Source organism: Lynx canadensis, chromosome C1 (assembly GCF_007474595.2).
Source record: "Lynx canadensis isolate LIC74 chromosome C1, mLynCan4.pri.v2, whole genome shotgun sequence".
NCBI lineage: Eukaryota > Metazoa > Chordata > Mammalia > Carnivora > Felidae > Lynx > Lynx canadensis.
Window position 1 is genome coordinate 20,378,379 of NC_044310.1, and position 17,311 is coordinate 20,395,689.

At 57.7% G+C, this 17,311-nt stretch overlaps 1 protein-coding gene across 8 annotated transcripts in view; it reads right to left on the reverse strand.

Annotated features, from left to right (window-relative positions):
- Positions 1-1,807: 1,807 nt before the first annotated feature.
- AHDC1 (AT-hook DNA binding motif containing 1) overlaps positions 1,808-17,311 on the reverse strand; it is a 64,235-nt gene continuing 48,731 nt past the window's right edge. For all 8 annotated transcript variants that reach the window (XM_030325184.1, XM_030325182.1, XM_030325186.1 and 5 more), the window contains 2 exons: positions 12,181-17,097; positions 1,808-2,467 (listed from right to left, as the gene is read on the reverse strand). In XM_030325184.1, coding sequence (XP_030181044.1) covers positions 12,224-17,023 — 4,800 coding nt within the window. In that variant the 5' untranslated portion in view covers positions 17,024-17,097 and the 3' untranslated portion in view covers positions 1,808-2,467; positions 12,181-12,223. The remainder of the gene's footprint in view (positions 2,468-12,180; positions 17,098-17,311) is intronic.

Sequence of the window (17,311 nt, forward strand, 5' to 3'; positions counted from 1 at the left end):
CCCCTCCACACACAGCGTCTGCTCCAAAACGACCTAAGATGTGTGGCTTCTGCCTGCCCCGCCCCCACCTCCCAGGCCTTTGCACGTGCTGTTTACTCCTCAGGTAACAAAGACCCCCTTCCAGGCTCCTACTGGGTCTTACTGCTCCCTGCCCCCATTTGCAGCGCCATACTGGAATGTAGCCTTGAGCTCAGTGTTGCTGCCTTCGCCTCGCCGTGCAGTGAGGCGACAGTGTCTTCTTCTGAGTTTTATGGATGCTTAGAGGGGGCTTGGTGGGTGGCTAAACCTCACATCCAGCACAGAGGCTGCCGTTTTAGGGGACTTTTTTTTTTAGGGGACTGTTTTACCTGCCCCATCTGAATCCTCTGGCCTCCTCCTCCAGACAGGCGTCCCCAGAAGCTGGGGGTCTCTCTCCCCCTCACACCAAGGGTTCCTCAGACTCTCTCAAGACCTGAGCCTTGCGGGTTGGGCCATTTGGAGCCCATCCCTTGGGATCTCCTTGATCTTCAGCGGGAGACACACAGAGAGCCACGTTCCACAGAACTTCAGCGTGAAGTGGATCCATGGGAAAAGCGGTCTGCTAAAGACCAGGCAGCCCAAAGCGGTCAAGGACAGCCAAGTGCTCCCCAAAGTCAGGGAGTGGGGAACAATTTAGCCTTTCCAGGCCCACCAGAAATAGGCCAGAAATGGGTTTTCTTTATACAAAATTTATAAAAGCTGGGAGGAAACAGACCTGGGATTTGGGGTTCAGGGTGGAGAGAGAAAGGCAGAAATATCAGGGTTGGGGTGCCTGGGGGGCTCAGTTGGTTGAGTGTCCAACTCTTGGTTTTGGCTCAGGTCGTGATCTCACAGTTTCCTGAGTTCAAGCCCTGCATCTGGCTTTGCACTGGCAGCATGGAGCCTGCTTGGGATTCTCGCTCTCTCTCTCTCTCCCTCCCTCTCTGCCTCTCCCCTGCTCACATTGTCTCTGTATCTCTCAAAATAAATAAACTTAAAAAAAAAAAAAAAGTATCAGGGTTACTGGCTTAGTCAAACTTTGGAATTTGCACAGGTGTGCAAATGCAGGTGTGTTGGGGCAAAATGGGGGGCCCGGAGACCAAGGAGACCCAAGACCTGGGGTGAATGGGAGATACGCAAGCAAGCGTACTCCAGTCTTTGTGGGGAAGGGGTGTGTCCCACAAGGGTTCTTGGGTTTAGGATGGAATGTGTATCTCAAAGACAGGTGTCCCTGAACCAGGGTAGAACTGTAGGGCCCAAAGGCTGGGGTGACATAGTACAAATGAAGGGACTAGAGTCAGGAGACCTGGGATCTAGGATGGAATGAAAGGGTCCAGAAGCAGAGAGACCCAAGACCTGATTCATAACAGGGATCCATCAGGGAGAGGAAACCTAGGACTTGGGGGGAGAACACGGGATCCTAGAGGCAAGCATCCCTGTACTTTGGGGTCCTGATGCATGGGACAGAATACAGGTCTCAGGATCAGGGGAGACCCAGGACCAAGACCAGGCAGAATGCCTGGATCTGGGACATAATGCATGGACCAGGGACCACGAAGCCCTATGGAGCTGGCTGGGGAACCCCAGGGGCAAGGGAGACCCAGGGCCTGGGCGGTAATCCGGGAGTGGGGTCTGGGGGCGGTTCCCAGATGCAAAGCTGACTCTGATCCCAGGCAGAAGGGAGAACTCAGAGGGAGGGGACACATGAAGGTATTTCAACTTTGGGGAACCAGTGCCTGACAAAACGCGGCCATGCCTCTTCCAATTCCATCCACCCTCACTCACCCCCTTTCACAAGACACAAGGTGGCTTTTTTTTTTTTTTTTTTTTGCTTTTTTTCATTTCTTTTTAATACAAACTTGGATCTTTGGGTGTGTCCTGCCAAAACAGAAAACAACAACAACAACAGAAGAGAAAACCCAAAAGAGTGAAAAATAAGAAAGAAAGAAAAAAAAAAAAAAGCTCCCGCAAGAGGTTCTTCTCCCTCCCCCCTACCATGCGAATTTGCACACCACGGGACCACAGCAGGTTTACAGAATGCAATATACAATCCACGATTTATAATAAAACAGTATATACAATAAATAGGATATTGTTCATTTTTGTCAAACGACCTGTAGATAAATTTCTCAGTGCATACTTGCAGGGGCTCTGGACACCTCGGGGCCCCGCTCGCAACCTCTTGCACACGCTCGCTCTCTCTCTCTCTCTCTCTTTTTTTTTTGTCTTTTTCTAAAACTGTGTTTTGTTTTTAAGTTTTGTACATTTTTAAAAAGTATTTACAATTGCTGGTTTTGTGCAGAAAGGGCTCACCTTCGGCTTCTGCGTGGAGGAGATGGGCAGGGAGAGGTGGGGGGATGTGGGAGTGCAAGGGGTACCGGGGGGGTGGGGCGGGAGGCAGAGGGGCAGGCGCTCCTGCCGGAGGACAATGTGGACGCTGGGAGGGGTCTTGGCGTTGGTTTTCTGAAAGCTGCAAAGAAACACAAAAGAGGCAGAAGTCAGCTGTAGGCACAGACATGGAATTCTGAGAACAGGGATGTTAAGAGTGGGACCCCCCACCCACTTCCTACCAGCATCCTGGGAGAAGCTAATGACATCGTTCCTTCTCCCAGAAAACTCCAAAGAGTACCCCCGCCCCCACCGCCCCGGCGACAATGACTGCTTCTGGCCTTCTCTGAACTCAGTTTCCCCATCTGTAAAATAGGTTCGTATCTAAGGCCCGTACCACTGAGAGGTAAAGGAGAGGAGTCAGGGCTCCAGGCAGTGCAGTTGGTTAAGAACTTGGGCTCCTGAGTCAGACACAACCAAGTTCAAATGCTAGCACTACTACCGGATAGCTCTATAACGTTGAGCAAGTCGGTGAATCTCTAGGAGCCTCAGTTTGCTCATCTGTAAAAAAGGGGATAATGAAACCAGCCCATGTGTTTGCTGGGAGGACTCAGTGGTTTAAGGTAGATTAACCCTGGTACATAAAACATAATAAAGGATCCTAATTACAAGTCGTTATTATTTTCCTGGGACCTGGGCCAGCTAGGTGCCCCAAGCCTCAGTTTCCTCGTCCAACAATGAGTTTAGGAATTCTGTTCTGAGGAAGGACACGGTGGGGAAGACGGGGCTTGAGCACAGCACAGGTGTGAACTGCACACCCGTGCACTTTCGTTTCTTCTAATTCCAACCCTTTCTCAGCCCCCCCCCCCCAATGCTATTCTGTTCCTTACAGAGGCTCGAGGTGAGGAGGAAGTCTGTCTGAATAAAGGAATAAAGAAATTGCCCAGCACAATACCATCAGTGTTTGGCTGTACCCCTCGCCCTCCTGAGGCTCAGAAACTCCCAAGTTCCCAGTCTCTACGATCACTAGACATTGGAGGTCTGAAGTACCCCTTCTCCAGACTTCCCCATTCAGAACCCAAGGTTTTGCTGGGGCTAAGTGGGAAGATGCCCAGAGGGACAGGGATGGGCTGGGTTATTCTCAAGACCGGCAGTCGTTAGCCTGGCACTTTCTGAGTTCTGGGGGCCTCCTCGCAGAGCCCTGAAATTCCCATCCCACACTTGGTGAGTGACCCATCCCATCAGAAATAAGGGGTGGGGGGTTCTAAAACTGCCTTCTAAGACCCCTCAGCGGGCCGTCCTCCCTCCCCCACCCCTGCAGGAAACAGGCGGCCACAGAAAGCCTTTCCTCCCTTGTCCTTTCTTGGCTTCCCTTCGCAACAGGGCCACATTTAAATTCTGCTCAGCCTCGGCTGCTGTCTGCTGGGCAGTCGGCCCTGGGGAAGACTTTTGTCCTGAGGCTGGACTTGCCAGGACTCCCCCCAGGGCCAGGGGAGCCAGGTGGGCTCTCACAAGGCTGGGGCAGCCCCCATCCCGGTGTATCACCCAGGCAGGCAGCAAGCAGAGGCGGGAGGGGAAGGGCAGGAGCTGCAGCCCGTGAAGCCGTCAGGTCCCCTGCAGTGAGGGAGGGTGGTGGATCAGCCGCAGGGGGACGGGGTGCGCCTGTCAGGGGGCAGCTGTGTTAGAACTAGGGTGAACGGTGGGAGAGCAGCTCTTGGGGCAGGGGGTGCTGCTGGGAATGGATGTCAGTTCTCCAGTTAGGGTGGCAAACAGGAACAGCTGTAGGGATAAGCAGGGCATCCACGAGGGCACAGGACTACCGTATCTGGGGGAACGGGTGGGTTCAGCTGGGGCCTGGGGGTACCTATCTGTAGGGCAGCCTTGCTGCAGTTGAGGAACAGCTGGCAAGCTGAGGAACCGCCGTTGGGGAGACGGGTATAGTGTGCTGGGGTGACAAGTGAGGGGGAGATTCAGGACCAGCTGCTCCAAACCACTCAGCAAGTGGACCATACCAAACCCCAGTCTTCTCTGCTCCCCCTAAGGGCCCCGGGGCAGGCTGGGAGCCTCTGCACAAATCCCTGTCACCCCCGCCCCCTCCGGCCCTTAGCCACTGCCAGTGACCCTCTCCAAGCCAGGTCTCCATGGTGATCTCAGCCCAGCAGGCAGCTCCTGCCAGAACCATTCCCGTGGTGCCGGCGGCCAGGCAGCAGGGAGGCTTTCTCACCCCTCGGCTCAGCCCTCGCTGTCTCACCTTCCTCCTCCCTCTGCCCTCCCCAGCTTTCGGGACTGGGCCAGAATCTGGGGGATGGGGAGAGAATCAAAACCAGAGGTTCCTGAGCGAGGAGAAGGGAGGATGCTGTAGCCATGTAGAACCCTGACTTCTACAAAACAAAACGAATGCTGCCATGCCAGGCAGCCCTGTGCTGGGCACTGGGGACAAGGCAGAGGAGACAGATCTGAGCAGAGCAGAGCAGAGACTGAAGCAAAGCCGACCCCCAAAGCAGGCAATTTACAAATGTCGGGAGATGGGGGCTGTGCTAAAGGCAGCCGTTGGTGGGGTTGGGGGTGGGGGTTCAGGGAGCACAGAGGGGGCACCCAACCCAGCTTTGGCAGGAGGGACTATGGCTCTTCAACTCACTGCTGAGCGCAGCGCCCAGCACATGCCGGCGTCAAGAGTATGTGCCGACCCAATGCCAGAGCGACGACCAGTGTAAGTCCAATCAGCATGTCAAGGTCCAGCTCAGGTCTTGCACATCTCCAGGACGCCTCCTTAGACCACCCTGTTACCATAGCTACTGGTGCACTTGTCATTCCCTTCCACGCTCCTCCAGGGCAGAGACCTGTGTGTGGTGCCTCTACATCCCCAGTGCCAGCATGCACCTGGCGCCCCAGGACACCAGCCATTGTTCATGAGACTTAACCTTTTAGTGCCTCCATACTGAACAACTGCAGAACCACGTTCCACTGAGTCCTCGCGCTCCAGCAGTTTTACTGGAGTCCGAGGTGCCAAGGCATGAAATGGTCTCTGCCGGTCAGTAGGGGCTGGCACTGGGAGCATGGAGGGATAGCAGAGCAGGGATTCACAGTGCTGCAGATCATGCAGATATCAGGCTGTCCAGGCTACTCTTCCCCGCAAAGGAGCACATGTTTTGTGTTTTCGTTTAAGCAACCAGCAGACATGTATTCACACGAACTAACTCCCAGGCTGTGAGCCCTGGTCTAACCCCCCCCCCCCCCCCCCCGCTTCTGGTCTCTGCCCTCCAGGAGGGGGTCTCAACACCAAACAAGGCAGTGGAGCAGAAGGCACACAGAATGCATGGAAGTTTGAGAGACTGATTTGCTGTGTGACCCAGGGCAAGCCCTTTCCCTCTCTGGGCTTCAGTTTCTATGTAAAATTGGGGGTTGAATAGGTAATGGAAGAGATCTTCAGGCCCCAAAGAAAAGGGGTTAGAGGCAAACCACAGTTGCCCAAAGGCAACCCCTCTGACATCTTCAGGCAAAGTCAGGCCTGCGAGTCCCTCAAATGTAGAGAGGATACTGCTTCCCTGGGGCTCAGACCACACTTGACAGATGGGAGACAGTCTGGCGGGATGGACTGGCTATAGGGTGTGGGTGTGGCTCTCCTCCCCACTCCAGAACATTTTTTTCAAAATCTGTGTCCACTAGTGACCATAGGCACTCCTTAAATTCTGGCTCTGCCAGCCATTCTCTCCTTAGGGATCTTTCCCCACTTCCTCTACTGCTGGGCATAGAGGGGGAGGCTATGGGGACCAAATAGGGTTCGTATCCATGGTCACCCACCAAGCTTGTGTGTATCTCCCACCTTGCTGCTGCACACTGCTTACCAGTCCTAGGAGGCTCTATACCCAACACCCGTACTCTCTGCCTTCCTGATCAGAGGTGACTCCGCAGGCGGGCACTAGCGATGTGTATATGTTGGGCACGTGACCGAGTGATCCCCAAGGGCCCCTCCTGGCTCTGTCATTCCATGTTTCCTGCTAGGGTGGCTGTTGTGTCTTTGGGCGAGTCCCCCTCCCTGTCTGTAAACTGGGTGGGGTTGTACTTGGAGAACTCCAAAAACCTAGTTAGCCTGCAGAGTTCAGACTGGTTTATTCATACACCCCTCCCCTGCCCCATCTTAGGAACCTATGTGAGGACAGCAAGGGGGAGAGAGATGGTCTCCTACCGACTCCCAGTGCTCACCTTTCCCTCCCTCAATTCTCTATGGTCTACATGCTCCTCTTTGGTTTTTGTTTTGTTTTGCTTTGTACATGCTCCTCTTTGACTCAAGGCAAAAAACAATGTCCCAGGCACGATGAGACATCAGGGAAGGCAGGGAACATGCACAGAGACGAGCAGCCAGTCTAAAGGAGCCGATGAGGACGTGATAAGGAGGACATTCCCAGGAAGGGCTGTCATGGATGCATAAAAGGCTAGAGATTAAGTGCGCCTGGGAAGGATCCTGGAACACTTCTTGGAGGAGGTGATGTCTGAATGAAAGATAGGAACTGACAGGTGGGAGATGGATGGTAGGCAGGAAAGGGCAGCCCAGGCCAGGGACAGCCAGAGGAAAGGCACAGGGTACCCTGGGGAAAGGCTGCCCCGGAAAGCTCCCTCCTAATTCCACATTCTAGGGCTGGAAAGGGAGAGTGTGTGAGGGGGTCAGAGATGAAAAAAACCTGACTACCTGGAATACCAGGCTAGGTAGCTGGGCCTTTATTTTGTAAGAGTGGAGAGGATGCAATCAAAAGATGTTAAGCAACGGAGTCACAGGAGCAAATGTACTTGAATTAATTCATCCAGTAAATATTTGGCGGGGAGGGGGCTCCAGACACCATGCATCCAGAAATGCTGAGCAAGCACTTTGGTGGCCACAAAGGGGAGAATGCACTCGGGCTGGGGGCAGGACTTAGGGCAGAGATGTGGCAGGCACTGGTTGCACTGACCCAAGGCTACAGCTTCTGGAGCCTGAAATTTGTTCAAGACCCATTTTCTGCCTCCAGGAAGCTCTTGCTGCTCGCCCTGCTCACGGATCAGGAGGGCGGCCCCTGGTATATCCGGTGGGACTGTTTCAGTCCTTGCCCTGGAGAGTGATGCCCACATGGAGGCTTTCAATGAACACCTGTTTATAGGCTGTAAACTCCATGAGGGCAGGACATTGCTTGTCTTGTTCAGTGGTATCCTCAGCACCAGATGCAATACCTGGCCCAGGGCAGGTGTGGCTGGCTCGTGTGTGTTGAACACAGAATTAACCTACGTCCCCTTGCCCTCTAGCATAGAGGGCACTATGGCAGCAAAAGTCATGATGACAAAGATGGAAAATCTGCTGGGAGAAAAAAAAACCACGATGTATTACAAAGTCACAAGGCTATCTTTTTCAGATGATCTGCACTGAGAGAGGGGACTGGTGCGAAGAACCGCATGGGAAGCGTGTCTAGCTGACCTGGGTCATTTAGAAGTCTGGGTCCCGTTGCCCATCAGGCTTCAGAGGCCTTGGGGTGGAGCCTGTGACTTACCTTGTCTCTGCACCACTCCCCTCTCCAGGGACGAATCGGCCAAAAACTAGGTGGTGTTTGTTTCACAGCCTCCCACCAAAGGCCCCAAACCCACACTAGATACAAAATCCTTCCTAGGAGACAGCAGGGACAGCAGGTGAAGGAAGCCTGGCTACAAAGTCCGGAGCAAGGAGGAAAGGGTCAGAGGTGTGTGTGTGTGTCACATAGACTGGGTGACAGAATTCAGCCGGTGGGAGGCATTTATCCACTCATTTACCAACCACTGGCTACGTGCCTATTGTGTGCCAGGGACCGGGCTAAGGGCTTCAGGGGTAATCTCATTAATTCTACAAGATATGCAGCAAGGTGATGTGACTCACCAGGTCACATAACTGGTAAGGGATGGAACCAGGCCCTGCACGGAGGCTGGTCTGCACCTACACGCATGCTCCTTGCCACGATCCTCCCGTTTCAGGGCCTCACCCCCTCAGGTTCTTCCGGGTCCACAGGGATGTGGGGAAATGGGGGAGGAGGAGCATGAGAGGGCATGTTCACAGAGAGATTATATTTCCAGGAAATGAGGGCTCAGAATGAGAAGGCCTGGCCTGAAAATGGCTGTGCGAGAGGCAAGAGATAGGATGGGAGGGAGGACAGTGTGAAAAAAGAGCTCGCAAGAGGCCGGGGAGAGATGGCTGACCCCAGACGTGAGGGCTTCTTGCTCAGAGCCGGAGGCAAGATCAAGCGACCTCTTGAGGTTTCAAGACACAGAGAGACAAAGCACAGAACAGCCGGGGCCTGGCCCAGGTCCGGGCATGCCTCCTGACCCTGGCTGGCTTAGTGGCCTTGGTTGGAAACTGCTTCCTGCTCTGGTCAGGCCCCAGGCTGGTGTAACCTTGGAAGACCTGTGACATTTCTCTTGGCCTCAGGTCCAGGCCTGAGAGGGAATAGGGAGGACAGGGAGACTTGACATTCCTGAGCACCTTGGAGGGCCCTTCCTGATCCCATCCCCATCCCCAGGGTCTAGGTAGGGCTGATCTTCAGTCATGAGGGCCCAGTGTGGAGTCAGGCTCCCTGGCTCTGCTTTCCATCTAAGGGACTGGAGATGGGGCCCAAGCGCTCCCCACCCCCTACCCCTTCCCTCTCTGTCCCACCAGCTCAGTTCTCTGACCAAGGGGGTCCCACATTTCCAACTCTGGCTCCCCTGAGCTTTCCTCTTCTAACTCACAGTGGGGTGTGACCTCCCCTTGCCCACAGTTCCCTCTGCCTGGAATGCCCTCCCCCCCCCCCCAAGTCTCTGGCTGTCCAAATCCTGCCTATTTTTCAAGGTCAAGTTCAAATGCTTCCATAGAACCTCAAAATCCATTTAAAATGTCAGACCCAGAAACATTTGTAGGGAGTGTCCAATCTGTCATTTGGTGGATGGTGAGTCAGTGGCATGGGCTGGAGGGGGAGTGGCATGGCAGGGTACCCAGGTTCTGGGGAAGCAATACTGAGTTCAAATCCTGACTACACCATTCACTAACTGTGGATACCCTGGCAAGGTTCAGAGCTGCACCTGCTTCCTCGATTCTCTGATGGGGTGCCAGGGGGAGGGTGCAACCATTTCCTGGCCTGCTGTGAAGGGTCAGCGAGGCAGCAGTGCATGAAGGCCCCAGCACAGATATGTGTCCCTTTTTTTACCAGAAGTTCTGAAAGATGAATTCTGACCCTAACACCCACCTTCCTGGTACATAAGCTTTGTTTCTCCCTACGTCTGGGCACCTGCCACTTTCCACCAGGTACTGGTTTTAGCTTCCTGGGGTGGATGCTGAGCTCTGAGGACAGGAGCCGTGTCTGCTTTGCTTCCCCTATGCCTGGTACTGGGACGGGCATCGAGGGGCTCAAGATGTGAGGCTGAGCTGAACCACTACTTCTGATACTTGCTCGGTGGGGGGGGGGGGGGGGTGCGGGGCTGAGGTGGGGGGAGCCTTCTGGCGGAGAACTCCTCAGTGGTTCCCACTGGTCTTGGAATATAGTTCAAACTCCTTCCAATGCCCTGCCTGCCCTGCCTGCTCAGTCAGTGTTACTGTTCTCCTATCAGTTTTTCAAATCTGAGCTCCTTCCTACCCCAGGGCTTTACCCATCGCTGTTTCCCCTGCCCAGAATGTTCTTCCCACTCCCTGTCTAGCTGATGCCCCTTCAGGCATCAGCTTCAGGATCTGGTCAGCCTGCTGCAGGCTCCCACGGCCTCCTACCTTTTCCTCTTTTGCAGTCCTTTGTACAGCAATCGTTACCAAATGATTATCAAATGTCCTTCTTTCTAAACTGGAAGCCCCCTGAGGACCAGGACCTCCTCTGTGGTGTTCACTGTGGTGCCCCCCAGCCCCCATGCCTGGGTCACAGTGGGTGCTGGACAGATGTCTCTGGAGCAACTGAATGCATCAGTCTGAGGACAGTGCTGTCAACTCCCAGCCCTGAGTAGGGAGCGTGGCCAGAATGTGGGGCTGGATGGCATCCCAGTTCCTCCTGTGTTCAGGCCTCACTGGATGGCTCCATTATGTATCTCACTGAGCTGTGACCTGCTCAAACACCCAGCCCCCACATTCATTTATTTTCCCACCCAGAGCCCAGGAGGAACGGTTTTTGGATTATTTCACATTTCTGGATTATCCGTGAGACATCTCCCCTCCAGTGAGAAGGATCAAGAGTTTGACATTTTAAACCCTAAGCAGCTTCTCCCTGGCCTGCTTCAGATCTGCAGCACTGCTGCTTGCAGTGAGACGCATGGGGAATGGAAGGCCATTTTAATCTTGGCCTGGCTTCATTAGGAGGAAACTATGCTGCCAAAAAAAAAAAAAAAAAAAAAAAGGTTGGTCCACTGTCTATGCCATGCAGAGTTGGAACACCTAAAAGATGATCAAAGTCAAATTTCTTGAACAGATGGGGAAACAGAGGCCCAGAGCTGGAGGGAGTAAAAGCGTGGTCAAGGGCATACAGCAAGTTGATGGCCAATTGGGGAACGGTCCTTCTCCAGGCCGCCTGACTCCCACGTGCTGCCCTTTGCCACCTCTGGGCACCAAGGGACGTGGGGTCAGGCAGAAAGGGAATAATAAGTTTCCACTGACACAACTTCAGGACCCTGAGTCACCCTGGCCTCGAATGGCCTCCCCAGAGCAGGGATGGGACTTTCCAGGAGCCCTGCTATTCCTCCTCCAGGAAGAGACACTCCCAGGAGGCTGCGGTGGCAGCAGAGGTGGAGGGTGAAGGGCTGAGACAGGCCCCCAGTCCCCTTCCCCACCACCTACCACATCTGAGCCACTTTGGTGACGGGTCTGTTGTCCAAACAGTGAAGATCTGATGGACCAGCTGTGGCTGTCTTTCTGGAGCTGGTTGTGCTTCAAGAAAATGACTCTTCCAACCCTGTCTCTTTTTACCATTTTGGAGGCATTTCCCCCTCGTTTATTTTCCTTTTCTTAAACAAAATCTTAAGAATACTAAAATTTTTGACTCCACCTAATGAGGACACGGTGCCTAAACATCTAGCGAAATTTAGCAGAACTCTTGGAAAAGCATTCGGCTTCCGGAAAGGGACTGGTCAGGAAATATCCTGCCCGGGGATAGACCCACTGGGTGCGGGTGGTCAGGCACAGCAGGATCCCAGCAACCTTTCTCCACTCCTGGATCCCTAGCCCGCCTGCCTCTGACCACTCTGAGCCCACCTCAGGTCGAAGATATTGACAAATAATCTCTGGGTGCACCCCGAGGGACCAGGAAAGACACTTCAGGCCATTCTGTAAAAAGCCCTCGCAGAGTGTGACCAGGACATAGTGACCACACCCTCGGCCTGACCCCTGCCAGACTGCATCTCGGACTAAATGAAGCTCCTAGAGAAGTGTGGGAGGCTGGCAGGGGCCGTACCCTGGATGGGCCCTGGCAGTTAATTATCACCCTGCTTCACCTTTCCCTCATCTCCCACAGGGCCCTGCACATGCCCTCCCTTGCGAGAGGTCAAGTGGTAGGTATTTCCTGGGACTCAGGCAGTGCCCGCCTAGGAGCTGGCCTGGACAAGGAAGATAAACATTTGATGAACCAAACCAGATGGCCACATCCAGTCCAGGGTTCTCCAACCATTTCAGTAACTCAACGTCCAAGCCTCTTGCTGGGTTCCCCACCTAAGCACCCCATCCCTTCCTGAAGACCGTCCCCAACACCTAATCCCAGACTCCTTCCTGAATCCCAACTTCCTATTATCGGGTCCCTGAGCTTGTCCTTAAATCCTTCCTGCTCATCACTGCACCTCTTCCCCTTGTCCAAGCTCTAACGTCCTCATCCTTCCCACCCCCCAGGCCTCCGCCCACTCCACCCGCATCCCCAGACTCACCCAGGAACAAAACCTCGAGGTCCAGTCGGCACTTCAGTTGGCACTACAGGGAGGTGACGGTGAATGTGTCCTCAGGGTGAGGTTCCGCCATGGGCCCCAGGAAGCCGCTCTTGGGGCCCCCACCCAGGCCGGGATGCGCCTGCGGCATAAAGCCTGGATACCTGTAGGCGGTATCCTGCAGGGGCAGCAGCGAGTCCCTCGGCACAGGGGACAGGGTCAAGTCACTAAGGAGTGGGCAGCCATAGCCAGCAGCGGCAGCAGCGGGGCCACGGGGTGGGCCAGGCGGCCGGGCCATCTCCAGTGGCTCCTTGTCGGCCTTGGGCGTGGCCGGCGGGCTAGCCAGGTGTGGGGCACTGAGGCACGCGGCCTCCGTCCTGCCCAGGAAGTCAGCCAGCAGCCCCGTACCCACCTTCCCTTCATAGGGCGGGCTGCGGGCAGCTGAGCCTGGCGGGTACCAGTAAGCTGTGCCCTTGCAGCTGGGGGAGTCATAGTGGGGCTGGCCCAGTGGCAGGTCCCGACAGCTAAGATGGGCCTGGGCTGCAGCTGCGTGGCCCAGGCTGGCCCCCTGGAGCCCATGCTTGAGGGGCTCGCAGGCAGCCAGCTTTGTGGGTGGCGGCCGCAGCTCCTCCTTGAAGCCCAGTGTGGGTGAGCAGGTGGGTGAGTACGCCTTCTGCAGGCCAGCATCAAACACCGTGGGTGGGTGGGCCAGAGGCGGGAAATGCTTGCCGTCTAACTCAGGAGCACCCAGGCTGGGCGAGTCGCAGTGGAAGCCTTGGCCGAAGGTGCCGTCAGAAGGGGTGGACGGGTTCATGGAGTAGGGTCCCATGAAGTCACAAGGGTCTCGCTCACCCACACCAAAGGCCCTTGACTGGGACGGCAGTGGCGACATGCTGCTGTCTCCACTGTAGTAGTCCAGGCCAAGGTCCGGGCTGTCCTGGAACAGGGGGTTGACTGGCTGCGGCTTGGGGATGAACTTGGCTTTGGCTGCTGCACCGCCTCGCTCCTTCTTGGCTGAGCAGGCCCCACCACCCCGTCCACCTCGTGGTTGCCGGGGCCCGGTGCTCCGTTTGGACGGGTAGCCTGAGGCAGTGGCCGAGGCGGACGATGGAAAGCCCAGATGTGAGGCCTCGAACAGGTCCACCTTCTTCCGCCGTCCACGGCCCGGCTTGGAGCTGCTCTGGAAGAGGACGCTCTGGTTCCAGTTGTAGCCGGGGGCAGAGGACGCCTCATTCCAGTCCATCATTAGTTTCTCCAGGCTGGACAGGCTTGACTGGCCCTCGCTGCTCGAGGCCTCGCTGTTGGCACGCCGAAAACCGCCGCCGACCGGTTGATTGAACTGGGTGCTGTCGGAGGATGATTCGGAGAAGGTCTCGGACACGGCCGTCTGCTGCTTCACCTTCTGCGGCGTGTAGTTGGAGATGTCCAGGATCACGTTGGGCTCGCTGACGTGGCAGTCGAAACCGGGATTGTAGAGCTGACTGAAGGCCTCCGAGGCCCAGTCCAGGCCTCCATAGCCCTGCCGGAAAGGCCACTGAGAAGCCCCCGCAAACTGCCGACAGTTTTCAGGCGAGGGCTGGAAGGAGGAGGAGGAGGAGGAGGCGGCAGAGGCAGCAGAGGTGGCGGAGGCGGTGGTGCCCTTGGGTACCATGTAGCCGCCGGGTGAGACGGTGCTGGCCCGGCTGTCACAGCGCAGGGGTGTGGGGGCTGAGCCAGAGAAGGGGGCCCCCTCAGAGCTGTTGAAGAAGGAGGCTTTGCTGGGTGGCAGGCAGGGGCCACCAGTAGGCGGTGGGGCGTAGCCGGCGCTGTGGGCGCTGCTGGGAGAGGCAGGCAGGCTGTTGCCGCTGCCGTAGGCGAAGCTGCAGTCCTTGCTGTTAGCACAGTCCTGGCCCGTAAAGGGCTTAGCCGGGGCAAAAACGCTTTGTCCAGCCCCGTAGCCGCCATACTGGGGTGGGTAGGTGTTGGTGGGTGGGTGGGTGGTAGGTGAGCGGGCCACAGCTGAAGGTGGGGGAGCCAGTTTCGGGAAGGTCTCGGCTGCCCGGCAGTCTGAAGTGGCCGGAGTTATCCCATAGCTCGCTGCCCGGCCTGGTGGGAAGGTCTGGCGAGAGGGCAAGACGGGCTGGAAGGAGGGGTCCGCACCAGCCCCACTGCTGCCCACAGCCACTGGGCTGGCCTTGGCTCCCCGGCTGGGGAAGGTGGCCAGGCCCCGCTGGGAGGGCAGGGTGCTGGTGGGGGGCCCTGCGTAGGTGCCGGATGCCTTCCGGGACTCGGGGCGAGAGGCTGAGAGGGCAAAGTCTAAGAGGTCGGAGGAGTCATCCGAATCGAGCAGTGAGCGAAAATAGCCGGTGAAGAGGTTTTGGCGCTCCTGGCTGAGCTCGGTCTGACCCGCAGGTGCACCTGTGCTGTAGTAGCTGCCGCGGCCTGAAGCCCCGCTCTCTAGTCCAGTGGAGGCAAAGGCCTGGGCCTCGGTCCCCTGGAACCCACAGTTTCGGCCGGCTTGCCCGCCTGGGTGCCCATGGTGAGGGGCCCAGCCGCCACCCTTGTCCCCGGCCCACTCGGCGCCTGCCTCCCCAAAGCCTGGGCCACTAGGCACCTGTTCTGGGAACAGAGTCCCGTTCTTCCGGGACCGCCTCTTGCGCTTGGGCTTCCCAGTCATGGCGTCCACCTCCCCCCGGCCCCGTTTGCGTGGGTGCCCCAATTCGGTGAGGCTGGGACCCCCAACGCCAGCAGCTGTCACTGCCACCACTTTCTTTTTCTTGCCGATGCCCTCGAAGAAGTCACTGAAGGAGCATCGGGCTGCCTTGGCTGCATGGCCCCCACCCCGGCCACCAAAACCGCCTGCTTTACCACCACGCCGTCGGAAGCCCTGCACACGGTGCAGGAAGTGGGAGATGCTCTGGGTGTCGGGTGCCTGGTGTACCGACTCGGGCTCGCTGGGTGTCCAGCAGCGGGGGGGTGAGCACCGCCCAGCGCACTGGCTCTGGCGGTTCAGGAAGGCCAGCTTGGCGAGGACGTCAGAGTACTCGGCCTTACTGTCATTGGCGTCTGCTGCGTAGGATGGCTGGGGAGATGCCAGTTTCTGCTTCCGCCGCCGCCGTTTCTTCACCTCTGGCATGGCCATGGTGGCCGCTGCCACGGTGGCCGCTTCAGCCGCTACCACCGCTGGCTCCTTGGGCTTGCCGGGACCCAGAAGCAGGTTCTTAGGAGGGCGGCCGCGTTTACGCTTAAGAATAATGGGCATCTCCCCGGGCGGGAAGACCACCACCACGTTCCGTCCATTGTTCTTCATCTTCAGCAGCGGGGTGGGCTCGGCTGACACGCGCAGGCCCAGCTCCTTGCCCTCCACACTGAGGCTGCTGCTCAAGGATGACACCTTGTATGTGGTCTTGTTCCGCCGCCCCAGTGATACAGGGATTTTGGCCATCTTCACCACCATGCGCCGCACACCCCGGCACTTGCCTTTGCGGGTAGGGGCTACTGGAGTCTGGGAAGATTCTGGCTCCAGCTCTGGGACCGGGCCTGGGCCCGGCAGGGCAGGAGGTGGTGGAGGTGGCGGCGGCGGGGGCTCGGCCAGGGCAGCTGCCAGCCCTGTGGGCATAGGCAGGGGCAGCAGGCGGCCCTCCGGTCCAGCGTCTGCCTTGCGTCCCCGTCCAGCTTTCCGCCGGCGACACAGGATCTTTGGCCTATCAGTGCGCCGCAAGGCGTACTTGGGGTGACCCTCAGGCCCATGGGGGCCGTGGGGTGAGCACAAGTCCAGGCGCAAGGGCTCAGCCAGTGGGCAGGGCCCCAGGGGCTGCTGAGGCTCCAGACGGCGGCCAGGGACATCAAGCAACTTGGGCAGGGGGTCAAGTGCCTGAGGGTCAAGCAGCTGCGACTCCAGGGAGTCGGGCAGGGTATCCAGGGCCTGGAGAGCCAGGCCTGGCAGCCCCAGAGGATCAGCAAGAGGTTGCAGGGGTGGCAGCTCCAAAGCTTCCCCGAGCGGCTCTAGAGCCTGTGGGTCCAGGAAGCGGGGCTGGGGGTCCAGGAGCTGAGGCTCTGGCTCAGGAGATGGTGGCTCGAGGGCCTGGGCCTCCAGCAGCTGGGCCTCGGGGCAAGTTAGGGAGGCCAGCTCGCTAAGGATGTCGGCGTCAGCAAGTTCTGAGTAATCAGGGCCGTCTGGCTCAGGCTCTGGGGGCAGACCGGTGGCCGCGGCCGTGGCTCCGGGACTATGGCCTTGACCAGGCTGGGGGCTGTCCCTAGGCTCGGGCTCAGGCTCATAGAGTGGGTGGCTGGGCCTCTCGGACTTAGCATGGGGGGTGGCCCGCTCCTCAGGGCTGCGGATGCTGTTGGCCAGGCTGGGTGAGGAGAAGAAGCTGTACTGAAGGTCACCAGGGGGCGGGGCAGGTGGGCGGCTGAGTCGGAGGCCACCGCAGTCCAGGTGCACACCGCTATGCTGCAGGTCTTGGGAGAGTCGCGTCAGGTCCTTCATGATGTCAATCAGCTGCACCACTGGACGCAGGTTCACCCGCCCGTTGTCCCAGCGACGTCGGGAGCTGTTGCCGTCTCCCGCGGGTGTGGGGCAGCGGGCCTGTGAGACGGGACGGGCCGCCCTTGGGGGCAGCGGGTCGTCCCCCTTGGCAAGGACTGGTGGGCGCCGGGTGCTGGGGTCCCGGCGTGGGGGTGGGCGTGGGTTCTCGGAGAAGGTGTGGGCGAAGGCCTTGTCGGGTGGGCTGGCAGGGGGCCGGGTAGGAAGCAAGGGCCGTGGGGTAGGGGGGCCGCCGGGGTAGTACTTGGGCTCCCGGAGGTAGTCAGGAGAGCTGCACACGGCACTGGAAGTCACCACCAGGCCCTGGGGCTTCACACGCATCCTGACCTTGTCCTCCGCGGGCCGCCGGGCGGGGCCGGGGCTGACATGAGGGTGCGAGAAGCCGGGACCAAGACCTGCCGGGCAGGACAGGCAAGAGAGCCCTCACTCAATGCCCAAGACCTTCTCAGCTTCCCACGTCCTCAGTGAACCCCTGCACCTCTCCCATGAGTCCCTTCAAGCCCAACGTCCCGTTGACTCCCAGCCCTTCCCAAACTACCCCATGCACCATGAACCCCTCAGGGGTCCCAGTTCTACCAAGTAACAGCTCACCCACTTCCAGACGCTGGC